Below are 14,218 nucleotides of genomic sequence, written 5' to 3'. Positions count from 1 at the left end.
TTATTGCAGTTATGGGGCAGAGGCTGAAGATTTATTTATTTTTATGTATATGAATGCTTTGCTTGCATGTATGTATATAGACCACTTATGTGCCTGTACCCTTGATGGTCAGAAGAGGGCATCATATCTCCAGGGACTAGAGTTATATATGTGGTGCTGGGAATTGAAACCTGGTCCTCTGCAAAAGAAAAAACCTTCTCTTAACCACTGAGCCATCTCTCCAGCCCATGGCTATGCTTTTAAAAAAGGAACCATATTTTAAAGACAGATGATAAAATACTTACAGTAGACAATACACTAGAGTTCACATCCTAGTATCCCCATGTGGAAATGGGAACCAGAGTGGTCTTATGCCAATGAGTGTCATATCTGGGTGTTGGTGGTGATGGTAGTTCTCTACACTGGAGTATTTTTATTTTTATTTTATTTTTTGTTTGTTTGTTTTTCAAGACAGGGTTTCTCTGTGGCTTTGGAAACTGTCCTGGAACTAGCTCTTGTAGACCAGACTGGTCTCCAAGTCACAGAGATCACCTGCCTCTGCCTCCCGAGTGCTGGGATTAAAGGCATACACCACCACCGCCTGGCTTTTTTTTTTCTCAATATTTTTAATATGTATTGAAGCAAGTTTTAAGATTGTGTGCTGAGTTTCTTCTGAGGACCAGCAGGATGTGGACACCACACAGATGGAGAGGTGCAGCCCAGGGAGCAGGGGTACCTCATAGTGCTGCAGGTCCCGTTCTGCATTAGCCCGCATGTGCCGAATTTCATCTCTTGTGTCTTCTAGCTCCTTCTGTACAAGCTCAAGTTTTTGGTCTACAGTGAGGCCTGCTGAACGGTCCAGACCTGAGCGGGCCTTGGATTTACGCCTGCTTCGAAACTGCAACCCAAGCAAAACCAAGTCAGGGTCAAAGAGGAATTGGTGACTTAGCAGCCCTAGGCAGTCATCAAATGAATTCTGAGACCTACTAGTAGGTGCCCTGGAGGGATCCAGGGAGCCAGGGAGAAGACATGGTGAAGGGATGTTGGACATTAGGCCTAAAACAACATTTCCCAAGTCATCCTAAGGCCCTGCACTAAATATCACAATGGTTATGTTTTACAATGAGTTGAAATATATAAGAACTATCTCAAGGGTAGAAATGCCATGGACCAGTATTGTAATGCACTATCCTGTGAGCCAAACTGTTGCCATCTCCAGGAAACAGCTGTATGTACTTTGGAGAGTCTGTCACAATCATGTCTGTGGACTGTTGACATTCCCTCACAGAAGGAGCAGAGAAGGTCACTGGACCCTCACTGGAGTTTCTGGCCACTCCTCCCAGCCACTTACAGGCAATTCTGCCCTAACTGTATGAGGTCTCCAGATGGTGCAAGAGTATAGACTAGGGAGGACTGGGGCGGGGGCTTCCCCTATGAAGCTATGGGGAAGCCATCATGCATACTGGGTGAAGATTTTGCAGGGTAGACACTTTGGGGTCACCCATGACTTGCTAAATAAGCCCTGTCAACTCACTGTGGGGGATTTGTACTTTGGTTTGTGTTGGGACCTTAGGAGGATAGGATAGTTACTGTTCACATGTCCCCAGGGAAGGAATTTTGGAAATACCCCATCTATGGACCAGGGAAGGCCTAGAGTTCGGTGCTCCTAGATGAGCACCGAAGAGCAATGTGTCTGGGGCACTGTGTTAAGCAAAAGAGACAAAAATTATGAATAATCGAGGCCCTTAAAGGCAATGATCATGGAAGGTGGTTAAGGTAAGGTGTGAATCTCAGAGTAAATTTGTTTCCTCCTCCAGGAATCAACGGACACCGACTGACCATTTGAGATGGGCACTTTGCTCATTTATGTGGCTGAGCAGGCCTCGTTTGTGACTGTTCTGAGACAGGGTCTCTCTGTGCATCTCTGGCTCACCTGGAACTCCCTATGTAGATCAGGCTGGCTACATAAAACTTGCAGAGCTTGGCTTGGGTCTACTTCCTGAGTTCTAGGATTAAAGATGTTAGGATTCAGGCATTATGCTGGCCTGTCTCCTGTCACCTGGCAGAATGCACTCAGGCAGTGCCTTGACCAGCCCAGGTTCTATGGCTGCTATGTCTGTACGCAGGTGCAAAGGTTTCTTCAAGAGGCAAACTCCACCCACCTCTTCTTTCTTGCTCTTTCCTCCATCTCTAAGGAGGCAGACAGATCCCTACCTGCTGTCTTTCCCCATCTCTCTTTTCTCTCTCTCCCCCTCTTTCTCTTCTCTTCCCCTTCTCCCTTCCCTTTCTCCACTCCCTTCCCTAATAAAACTTCCTTTCCATGTAAGTTCTACCTGATGACCTGGTTTTCCTCTGTCATAGGATCCACCAAAGTCCTATACTGCACCATATTTAACAAAAGGCAACCAAGCCTGGTTTGGACAGACCTTGTAAACGGAGTTCCCCATTTAAAGAAATTTCTTTTTTCAGTGAAATGGTTTGAACCCAGGGCCCTGTGTCTATTAGGCAAGCATTGGGTTTTTGTTTGTTTTGAGACACGGTCTGTAGTAGTTGTAACCTATGCTTACCTAAAACTCTGTGCCCTTCCTTCCTGGGCCTCGCAAGTGCCAGGATTATAGGTTTGCGCTACCATGCCAGCCTTCAAGGTGTGCTTCTGGATAAACTATTCTGGAAGAGTCAGCTGCTAGGTGAATGGGATTCTCTCACTTGAAAGGAACTAGAAGGGATGGAATCGTTACAAAGAAGAACAGAGAAGTCGTATGGCCATTTGACCCAGGCAGGCACACCAAAGGCAGATACACAACACTATTTGCATTTATGGAGGCAAACAGGATGAAACAGTTTTCACCTTTCATTGTGTACCTGTGAAAATTCTGCTGCTGATACTTTAATTTCTGATAACCGTGGCATTCGGTGGTCCCTGGGTTCCAGTCTAGAGTAATATTTCTCAAACATCTCTGTTTCTGTTTTGAGAGCAGAGTTTCCATAGCTGTAAGATAGAGGGCACCTAAGTGAATTCTATGACTAGTACCCCAAGTAATCAGTATTTAGTACAGTATTGGCCACACATGGCCTTCTGTCAGACATGCAGCGTTTCGTGCCTTCCTTTCTTCACCTGTAACGGGTATTGTTGATATCCTGGCTTGTCCCTCTCCCCAGGTCCTGGGCAACCTGGCCCTGTTCCTGCTCCTGACTCCTCTCCTTCTCCCACCCCGTGGTTTCTCCTCAACATCCACGTATCACTCTGCCCCAGCCCTCTCCTGGGCCTGGGCCTTCTCCTTAAGGAATCTTTCCTGGTCTCTGGGTCTCTATAATCCTCGGTTCTCTCTCCACCCTGAGATTGCTCTTCTCCTGGAGACCTTCCCCTACCCCTGGATCTGTTTTTGACAGATGATCGCTCGTCACTAAAGGCTGTCAAGGATTTCATGACTACGCCATGCATGCATTAAGTGGCTGCATAAGGACTCTACATGCAGAAACCATGCAAAGCTGGGGTCACACGGAGCTCTATGGCTCCAGTTTCAATGGCCCCAACTGCTGAGCCTTGTTCTAAACCACTCCCTTTCCCTTTATGAGCAAGTGCTTCCCTCCTGTTCTTTCTCTTCCCATTTCTGCTCTCAATTGGTTAACACCTACCCCTCCCTTCTCTCCCTTGCCCAATAAACTCCATGTGGGTTCGTTGAATTTGGCGGTTCATCTCCCAAAGCTGCAGCAAAGAACAACAGGTATAATAACATCACCTTTCTTTAAGGGTAGAGTGCAATGACCTGGGAGCAGCTTCGTGTAGTGCCGCTAGACTATTGGATCTCTTGGTTATTTGTTTAACATGTCACAGTATTTAGAGTCCTGGTGTCCTACTGATGACTGTTGTTGCTGGGCCCATCTTCAGGTATCATCTAAGTCATTTGTAAAAGTACTGAATAACTACTTTATTGAAGCTATATATGCCCACCCACCATCTTCAGACTATGGCTTATGCATCCCTGCTCTTTTACTGGCAGCACCCAAAAGATTAGAAATTCCACTGGACATTAATCATAAACAGAAGAAGTCTTTAAACATATCTAGCTTATTTTGTATATGCCAAGATTACGACTTTTATAACTATTTCTCATATAGAAAATTTGCCTTTAATGTTTGTTTGGAGACAGAGTATGGTAGCTTGAATGAGAATGACCCCATTAGGCTCAGGTATTTGCGTGACTGGTTTCCAGTTGGAGGAACTGTTTGGGAAGGATTGGGAGGTGTGACCCTGATGGAGGAGGTGTGTTATTGGTGGTGAGTTTTGAGGGTTCAAAAGCCCATGCCCTTCCCAGTTCCTGCATGCCCTCTGCCCCTGTGCTTGTGAATCAGATGTAAGCTCTCAGCTACTGCTCCAACGCCATGCCTGCCTGCCTGCTTCCAAGCTGCCCACCATGATCATCATGAACTCTAACCCTCTGGAGCCATGAGCCCCTAAACTAAATGCTTTCTTTTATAAGTTGCCTTGGCCATAGTGTTTTGTCACAGCAATAGAAAAGAAACTAAGATACAAGGCATCGCCGGATGGTGGTGATGCACACCTTTAATCCCGGCACTCAGGAGGCAGAGGCAGGCGGATCTCTGTGAGTTCGAGACCAGCCTGGTCTACAAGGAGATATTTCCAGGACAGCCTCCAAAGCCACAGAGAAACCCTGTCTTGAAACCCCACCCCCCAAAAAAAGATACAAAGCATCACTGTGTAGCTTTGGCTAGCCAGGAACTTGTACTATGTAGACCAGCCTGACCTTGAATTCACAGAAATCCACCGGCCTCACTGGTGCTGGGACTAAAGGTGTGAGTCACCATGTGCATCTTTAAGTGTGTGTGTGTGTGTGTAGTACTGGGATCGAACCAATTGGAGAGCAACATCCCTAGTCCTAAAACTTTCCCATTCTTTTGTTTGTTTGTTTTGTTTTTTGAGACAGGATTTCTCTGTGGCTTTGGAGGCTGTCCAAAACTTTCCCATTCTATCTGTATGTACATACACAAATACATATGCAGAAGAGACAGCAGCATCGAGGCCTAGGTGTACTGTTAACCTAATTCCTGGATTTAAGATTAGTACAGAAGCCTAATGGAAAAGAAAGGAAAATCAAGACACACACACACACACACACACACACACACACACACACACACACACCAGCAAAGAAAAGTGAAGTAAAATCAGGCGTTGGTGGTGCACGCCTTTAATCCCAGCACTCGGGAGGCAGAGGCAGGCAGATCTCTGTCAGTTCGAGCCCAGCCTGGTCTACAAAGCGAGTTCCAGGACAGCCTCCAGAACAATACAGGGAAACCCTGTCTTGAAAAAAAAAAGACATCTTGCCTTTTCCAGCACCTATTGTATTCTCAGTGGAGCCTTTCAGGGGTCCCCCGGTCTGAATCTCTCTCTGCTGCATGACCTTAGGGAAGGAAACTTCAGCAAGTGTGACCTCCTAGGATTGCTGTATCATATGTAAGGCTGTGTATATGACAGACACTCAAAATGGTAGCTATTGGTAGTAACTCCTCAATTCTGATGAAGGTCAGAAGCAACATCTATTGAGGCTGCCAGAAACAGGATACCGTCTAATACCAACACATTGTACACAGAACCTCAACTACACCACGGAATCTTCGGAACCAGCTAAACTTGCTGTGGTAGGTAGAAAACAGGCTGTGGAAAATACAGAGCACCAGGCCAATCATTTCTCACAACTCCATGCTTAACCCCTCATTCAGTCCGTGTCTCAATCAAATCATTTCAATAGCTTCGTTTCCACTCAGCTGCTCTGTTAAGCTTTATCATTTGGAACTCATCACTTTGGAGAAGGGCTTAGGAGGCCACCTGATGCAGATCGGGAGAGCGGCTGCCGGGCACCAGGGAAACACCAGGCTAAGCTCTAGCTTCACCAAATCCTGTCTGGTCTTTGCAAGGTCACCCGACTCCTATCCCTGGCTCCATCAGTGGCTTGTCAGCAAAGGAGTAGGCAAGAAGCAAGAGTAACAAGCCAAAGAAGTTTCTTCTCCACCGTAGTGGGCTGTGTCCCCGCGGCGCCCGGCGCAGGCCTGGGTGGTTTGCAGGCTGCCGCTGAGGCCGCAGAGGCCCACGGTGCCGGTACCTGAGCTCCTCCACCAGCCCACACAGTTGGATGACAGGCAGCTCGCCATCCTCCTCCGTCTGGGAGTCGGTGGCCGCGCTTTCCGAGTCCTCTTCAGCCATCTCTCAGATTACCGTGCTCTGAGAGCCTTCAGTAAGACACCTCGCGTCACTCCAGCTGCGACCCTGCGGCGCGTTGCCCAGACAACTGAACGCCGTTAAAAGGGGCGGGGCTTCGGGTGGCCCTGCCCCTTTTCTTGCGCCTCCGGCGACAGAGGTGGAGCGATGCTGCCTGGCTACCGATCTGCTTCATTTCTCTAAGAGTAGCTCTGAAATTGGTAGTCACAACAACAGCTCGGGTTTGCTGAACACTTTCTCTGTCCTTGGCGCCATGTTAAGCCTATTTCCTGCAAATCCTTGCAAGGACCCTGTAATAAATAATTCTATTCATCCTTCCAGCCAGAAACTACGAGCCCACCCAGCTAGCAAGACTCGAAGTCTCTGCCCCATGGTGTGATGAGAATCCTCGTCTGTGTTCACTTATGGTAGCTACAGTTTTTGTAACATTTGTAACAGATTGAGTTGCTGGAAGAGTAAGAGAAGCTGTGTCTGGTTTTAAAATAATTATGTCATATAATTATGCGTCTTTAGTATCCTGAGATGATGTGTGGGGAAGACTTTGGGGCACTTTACTGGCTTGCAGTTAACAAGATAACGGAGACCCAACAAGTTGCAGCCTGGGATGAGGACAGCAACACCATTCTCTGATACATTTAAAGGTGCTTTAGTATTTGTCCTTGCAAAGCCACTTTTTAAAAAAAATTAAATACATGTAAAGCAATGTGAGTTTCAAGGTGTGGGAAATTTGGAAAACATAAACCTTAGTTCATACAATTAATATGTCAGTAAATTGACACGATACAATTAATACTAAAATTCGTTCTTTGTTTTGGCTTGGGAGTGTAACCTGCTATCATTAAGATGTCCCTATAAAAGGGGAAAAGGACCATCTACCGGAAGGAATTAGAAAATGGGACAGCACCAGGCAGGCATTGGTGGTGCATGCCTTTAATCCCAGCACTCGGGAGGCTGAGGCAGGCGGATCTCTGTGGGTTCAAGGCCAGCCTGGTCTACAGAGTGAGTTCCAGGACAGCCTCCAAAACAATACAGAGAAACCCTGTCTCGAAAAACAAAACCTCCCCCCCCCCAAAAAATGGGGCAGCTAGAGTCAAGAAGGAGGAGTTCCAGAGACAGCCTTGTCCCTGGTGAATTATAGATGCGATGGTGGTGGGATTCTCCAGCTTGGCATAAGCCCCAGAGCAAATCTGACAGCATTCAAAACTAGAGCGCCACAGTTGGAAGGCAGTGTTGAAGTTTGGGAAGGTCACTTTTCCAGGATTGACTGTAGTGTGGTTCCAGACAGAGGCAGGAAAACCTCTGCCACTGGCGGCAAGCAATGGACTGGCAGCCACAAGTGGGTCAGCTGTGATGTATGGCCTCCTCCGGGAGTTTTAATGACAGAGACAGTAACTTGTGGGCAGGGCTTGTCTCTTCACAGTTTCCCAGCAGCCTTCAGTTTGCTGAAGTGCCCTTCTCAGTCATCTTCATGACAGTGACAGTCCAGCAACTTGGCAGTTGCTCACTAGCTGTAGACGACCAGAAATAGCAGTGGGGTTTCTTTCCTGTGATCCCTTAGTGGATGTATTGCAGCTCAAAGGGTTTCAGAGGACCAAGCTGCAGTCTGTTTAAAACAATATGAGGATCAACTGTCGCCAAAAGGGCTATGAAGTGACTTTTTGAATTTTTTTTATGTTTAAGGGGGCGTGGGAATGGGGAAGGAAAAGATGCTGTGTTTATTTATTCACACCTCGATTGCGATCAACATCAACTTCTACCACTTAAAGAATGCACAAACACGGGGCTGGAGAGATGGCTCAGAAATTAAGAGCACTGGCTGCTCTTCCAGAGGTCCTGAGTTCGATTCCCAACAACCACATGGTGGCTCACAACCATCTATAATGAGATCTGATGCCCTCTTCTGGCATAAAGGCAGACATGAAGATAGAGCTTTCATACATAAAATAAATAAATAAAATCTTTTAAAAAAAGAATGCACAAACACATATACGTAATCAAGCTGAGTGGGGTAGCATAAGCATGTAATCCCGGCTTTGGTAAAGGGGACAGGAGAATCAGGAGTTCAAGGTCATCCTCAGGCACAAACTAAGTTATTGGTTAACCTGGGCTACCTGAGACCTTGTCTCAGAAGTAAATAAATAAACAGATAGGTAGATGAATATTGTCTTTTGTTGCTTAGCAAAAAGGAAACATTGGAAAATGGGTTGTTAGGTCTTGGCATCCTTGGGCAAACAAACTTAGGTGGCCTGCTGCACTCCTGGGATAAGGGGGTCAATAAAGGTTCAGCTTACCAGGATGAGCAAAACATCCCCAGATCAGAGAGAATGATGCGGCCAGTGAAATGGTGAACACGAAGCCCGTGGAGCCGCTGCTGGCACAGCACAGCACACGGCTTTACAGTAAAGTTCTTTATGTAAGCAGAAAGAATGTCCTCTAGAACAATGGGAAAAGTCTACTTTTTACTCAAGTCGGCATAATAGCTACTCTCGTGGTTAAATATGTGTAATCCTCAGCTATATTGCGATATCGTTATACCACTGGCAGCACCCTGGGTTTGGATACACCGACAGCATCATGAACCTGCCAGTAACACATTGCACTGCGATGCTGGGATGGCTACAGTAATGTAGGTCAGCTCCTTACTGCTTCTGGGACCTCACCATACATTTAGTCTGTTTTTGACCCAGCTGCCATATGCAGCACACAGCTGAGTATGAACCACAAAGGATCAGATGCTTAACGTTTCGCTCTTTATGGAAACAAGGAGGAAAGCTATACCTTACCAATAAACTCTTAGGGTGCACAGAACTTAAAAAGCCCCACCAGACCAAGCAGCAGATGAAGATTCCCACTGCTGGCCCAAATGTAGAATGATACAACCCCTTGGAAAACCATTTAGCAGTTTCTTAAGGATCTAAAATACTTCACCACATAACCCAGGCATGCCTCCCTGAGATGCTCACCCAAGAGAAGGAACCTAGGTTCACCTGAAGACACCAAGTCCCAAAGACAGGAAAGTTCACACAGCTTTAAAAGTTTGCTTTGTTTTGTTTTTACTGTTAAGCCAGGTGGTGGTGGTTCACATCTTTAATCCCAGAACTCAGGAGGCAGAGGCAGATGGATCTCTGTGAGTTTGAGGTCAGCCTGGTCTACGAAGTAAGTTCCAGGACAGCCAGGGCTACACAGAAAAACCCGTCTCAAAAATCAAAAGCAAATTTATTTTATTTTAAGTGTGTGTGTGTGTGTGTATGTGTGTGTGTGTGTTCCTGTTTATTCAGGTGCTTACAGAGGCTAGAGACATTAGAGACATCAGATCTTTTTGGAGCTGAAGTTATAAGTAGTTGTGAGACACTTGGCATGGGAGCTAAGAACCAAACTGAGGTCCTCAGAAGGAACATTCTGGGCTCTTAACTGCTGAACTGTCTCTGCAGCCCCAGGCAACTCTAATTTTAATAGTCTCAAATTGGAAGTAACCCAAATTTCCACCCACAGATGGAAGACTAAGGTCATTGCTGTGCATGAGTTACTGTCCATTAATAAAATAGGGGAGTGGACTGCTACTTCAGGTAATGACATGCATAAACCCCAAAGTAAGAAGGTGAGTGAGAGAAGTCAGACAGCAAAAGATCCATGCTGTGTAGACTCCTATGTAAGAAATTCTGGAAAATGCACACTGTCTATGGCAGAAACAGATCAGTAGCTGCCTGGGACATGAGTATACAGTGAAACAGGACCATGAAGAGGAACACACATGAAACAGGAACACACATCATAGATACAGATAGAACTTATCAAGTTGGGTACTGTGGTGGTCTGCAATCGGCCCCTATAAGCTCATAGAGAGTGGCACACTAGGAGGTGTGGCTTTGTTGGAGTGGGCATGGCCTTGTTGGAGGTAGTGTGTCACTGTGGAGGCAGGCTTTGAGGTTTCCTATGCTCAAGATACTGCCAAGTGTCTGAGAGCATTTCTTGTTGCCTGCAAGATGTAGAACTCTCAGCTACTTCTCCACCACCGTGTCTGCCTGCCCGCTGCTATGCTCCTCCGCATGATCATAATGGACTGAACCTCTGAAACTGTAAGCCAAACACCCCAACCAAATGGGTTTTTTGTTTGTTTGTTTGTTTGTTTGTTTTGTGAGACAGGGTTTCTCTGTATTTTTTGGAGACTGTCCCAGAACTCAACTCGCTCTGTAGACCAGACTGGCCTCGAATTCAGAGATTCGCCTGCCTCTGCCCCCCCCCCCCCCCAGTGCTGGGATTAAAGGTCTGCGCCACCAACGCCTGGCCTTTTTTTTTTTCTTCAAATGTTTCCTTGACAAAAGTTGCTGTGGTCGTGGTGGCTCTTCACAGCAATAGAAACCCTAAGACAGACACCACATGATGGGGAAGTCCTGTGTATATGTCAATAAAGCACTGTTGGCCAATAGGGAAGCAAGATAGGTGGGACTAGGAGTCCAGGAGGACTCTGGGAAAGAGCAACACAGAGAGTCATCAGGCAGCTGACATAGGGGTAAGAAGTCCGGACCCTATTCTCCGGTAAGAGAAATACTTAGATCAACAATTATGGGGTAAATACTTAAGTCAGAGCTAGCCAGTAAGAAACAAGCAAGGCCAACATCTTCATAATTAATAGTGTCTTGTGTGTTATTTGGGGACTACAACGCGGCAGAGCCCAGGCGACTGGTGGGAAAAAACCAAAGCGGCTGGCAAGGAAAAGGCTTCTCTCTACAACCACATACTTTTTAGTATGTAATTTGCTGATATCAATTATAAATCACACAACCATATGGCAAATGTGCTCTCTTCTCCACTCCAACTTTGCACATTCAACCTCTACCTAACACCTGCTCCTGTCTGTGTGTGTTGAACTTCACATGTTCCCACTAAAGCGTGACCTTTTATCCCTCCCTCCAAACCCACTCTGCCTTCCTCGTCTTAGCAGATGGTGGCTTCATCCTTCCATGAGCTTGGTTCAGCAAACCCGGGAGTCTTCCAAGAGCAGCCCTTGAAAGCTCCGGCCTCGGCTCCACATCCGATCTCTCGCCAGATGTGGCCAGCTCTTCCTTCAAAGTGGATCCAGAACGTAACTTCTTATTGCTGCCACCACAGTCTAAACCTCCATGGTCTTCTACCTAAAGGACTGGAGTGTCCATCACCATCTCGCTATGCGCTTTGTAATGTGTCAGTAAAACTCCAAGAGAGGAGGGGAGGAACAGGAAAGGGGGGAGGAGGTGAGAAGGGATGAAAGAAAAGACTAAGGGGGAGAGGGAGGGGAGAGTGAAGAAAGAGGAAAGGCCTTCTTCCTTCCTTGGTGTATCACCACTCAGCAAACACTCCAGTTAAACACAAATTGGGTCGTGCCTGCTTGGCCCAGAACTCCGGATAACTTCCTGTCTGGCTCAGAATAGGATCCAGAGTCCCTTATAAGTGTGCACTTTCTCAGTTGCCTTGCTCTTTCTTCTCCTGCCTCGGTTCTTACCTAGATCTCCTCACTTAATTCTTTCTGGTCACTCCAGTTCCCTGGAAGTCCCCTCAAACAGGCCAGCAGGTTCCTGCCTCTGGACTTTTACCCTGACATTCCCCGTGCCAGGCCACGCTTCCTCAGATGACTCATCCCTTGGCCTTTTTCAGATTCAGTTTCTTTTCCTTTCTTCTCTCTTCTTGGTCCCAGACAACCTAGCAAGCAAGTTCATTGAAGAAGCACCTGGAATGCAGAGGAGCCCTCACACAAAGTCCATCACTACAACAGTTTATAGACTGCTGTTTTAGCCCCTTGTCCTTCAAATCAGCCTCCAATCATCTTTTCTGTTTGTTTGCTTTTGTTTTGTTTGTTTGTTGGAGGTAAGGTTTCCTGTAGCCCAGGTTGGCCTTGAATCCCCTATATATCCAAGGATAGCCTTGAACTCATGATCCTCCTGTTGCCTTCTCCCCAGTGCTGGGATTATAGTGTATACTACCGTTCTCACTGAACCCAGAGCTTGCTGATTTTTGACTAGACTGCCTGGCAACTCAGCCTCAGTCATTCTTTCCCTGTCTCTATATCAGCCCCCAGCACTGAAGATCCCAGCACCCCCTTGCCTTGCTTTTGTATGTGGGTACTTGGGATTTGAACTCGGGTTCTCACGCTTGTGCAGCAAGCACCTTTACCCCCTGAGCCACCTCCCCAGCTTCAGAAGCAGACTGTTTTAATGACCCAGGGTTACCTGCCTCAGCTTGGGTAAACCTCTCAGTGGTTTTGCCTCTTGGTTTCCACCTCTATAAACTCAGTGACTACTCTATGCACCTTACAAGATTACTATGATCTATAGGATGAGGGTAAGGAAAAATATGTAGAAAACGTGAAACCAAGATGGACACTCCAGCATCCCCTCCACCTGGAAGAGCCACCGCAGTGGTGGTGGGTGTGGAGGCCATGCACAACACAGATTATTGCATGGATGAGTGGCTCAGCTTGCTGAATTTAAATAATAATAGTGGAAATCGCCGTTGTTAGCTCTTTGTGTATTTGGTACCCATTAGGTAATATTACGATTGCTTAATCAATGCCCTTGCACCAATCATTGTTTCGGTTACTGTTTGTTGAGTGCTAGCTATACGTGCGATGCTATGCAAAACAAAGCATATTCTGTGCACCATCTTGTTGCATCAGCATTGATGATTCTGTGAGATACAGGCGCCTCCGTGTGCCCTGTTTCACTCATGAGGACACTGAGGATCAGAGGAGTTGAGCAACTTGCCCAACATCACGTAGTCATTCTGGGCAGGGCTGAAATTTAAATCTCAGTTCACCTCACTCCTCTCCATCCTTTAATCTACCACTGTGGGTCTCAGCGGGTGAGTAGGAGGGTCCCATAGCACCCTGGAGGCTTCTGGAAATATCTGAACTGTTTTTGTAGTAACTGAGGGTGCCATGAGCATCTGATGGTGGTGCTAGAGTTTCTGTTCATATTAGCTTCCTAGAACCCTCCTAACAAACGACCCTTCAAGCAACGGGTTAGGAGTCCCAAATTAAGGTGTCAGCAATGCTCTACTCCCTCTGAAGCTTCTAGAGAAGAAGTCCTCCCAATTTTCCAGGCTGCTGGTGGTTCCTTGCTCTTTGGCTTCGGGCTTCACCCCCTATCACACATCTCCTCACGATACGGCTTCTGTCCTTGTATCTTTGTGTCTTCTACTTTTTTTCATAAGTCATCATGTTTATTTTTTCTTCTTAGTTTTATTTTTGCTTTAAGCGATTAATTGTGTTCATGAATGTGTGTGCCACGATACACATGCGGAAGTCAGAGGACAGTTTATGGGAGTTGGTTTTCTCCTTCCACCATGTGGGTCCTGAGAACTGAACTCGGGTCTTTGGGCTTGGTGGCTACAGTCTTTACCCACCAAGCCATCTCTTCAGTCATTCACTTTATTTTTAATCAAAAGCTGATGGTACAGAAATAACATTACATTAAGAGCCAACACTAAGCCGGGCAGTGGTGGCACACACCTTTAATCCCAGCACTAGGGAGGCAGAGGCAGACAGATCTCTGTGAGTTCGAGATCAGCCTAGTTTACAAGAGGGAGTTCCAGAATAGCCTCCAAAAAGAAAAAAAAGAAGAAAAAAGAGCCAACTCTAAATCCATAAGTATTTCACTCCCAGACTCTGTTCTGATTACACCTGTGAATACCCTTCTCCTAACTAAGGGTCCCATTGGGAGTTCCAAGTGGGCCTGAATTTGTGGGGAGAAGCTATTCAACACATGCTGCTACAGAACAATGAACAAGACAAGCCCCACCACCAAGATCTATCTAGCTCTAGATACTAGCAAGGCTGAGGCTGAGGAGGGTCTTAGGCATTTGTGCCCATTTGTGCCCTGGGAAGCAAGAAGATGCACCCTTGTTAGTCCAGACATCTGCCTCAAGCAGTGAGTCCACGCTCAGAAGCCTCTCGCCTGCCACTGCCTCGACTCCTCTGGGACCCTTCCTTCACCAGGCCTCTGCTGTTTCCATGTGGACGCTGCCCCC

The 14,218-nt window shown here is 46.7% G+C and overlaps 1 protein-coding gene and 1 long non-coding RNA gene across 2 annotated transcripts in view; one reads left to right on the top strand and one right to left on the bottom strand.

Annotated features, from left to right (window-relative positions):
• Positions 1-6,281, bottom strand: part of Ccdc113 (coiled-coil domain containing 113) — a 28,433-nt gene extending 22,152 nt beyond the window's left edge. Inside the window, exons 1-3 of the mRNA XM_005078639.4 lie at positions 6,102-6,281; positions 2,842-2,968; positions 716-877 (exon numbers count right to left, since the gene is read on the bottom strand). Of these exons, the coding sequence (XP_005078696.1) occupies positions 716-877; positions 2,842-2,968; positions 6,102-6,202 (390 nt within the window). The 5' untranslated portion in view covers positions 6,203-6,281. The remainder of the gene's footprint in view (positions 1-715; positions 878-2,841; positions 2,969-6,101) is intronic.
• A 62-nt stretch (positions 6,282-6,343) lies between these two features.
• Positions 6,344-6,676, top strand: LOC121137919. The gene is made up of 2 exons (XR_005875188.1): positions 6,344-6,438; positions 6,539-6,676. It is a non-coding gene; the product is annotated as an uncharacterized LOC121137919 (long non-coding RNA).
• Positions 6,677-14,218: the final 7,542 nt, after the last annotated feature.

The sequence above is a fragment of the Mesocricetus auratus genome, unplaced genomic scaffold (assembly GCF_017639785.1).
Source record: "Mesocricetus auratus isolate SY011 unplaced genomic scaffold, BCM_Maur_2.0 Super-Scaffold_100714, whole genome shotgun sequence".
Classification (NCBI taxonomy): domain Eukaryota; kingdom Metazoa; phylum Chordata; class Mammalia; order Rodentia; family Cricetidae; genus Mesocricetus; species Mesocricetus auratus.
The sequence above is the reverse complement of the archived record's forward strand: the minus strand, read 5'-3'. Positions and strand labels throughout refer to the sequence as shown.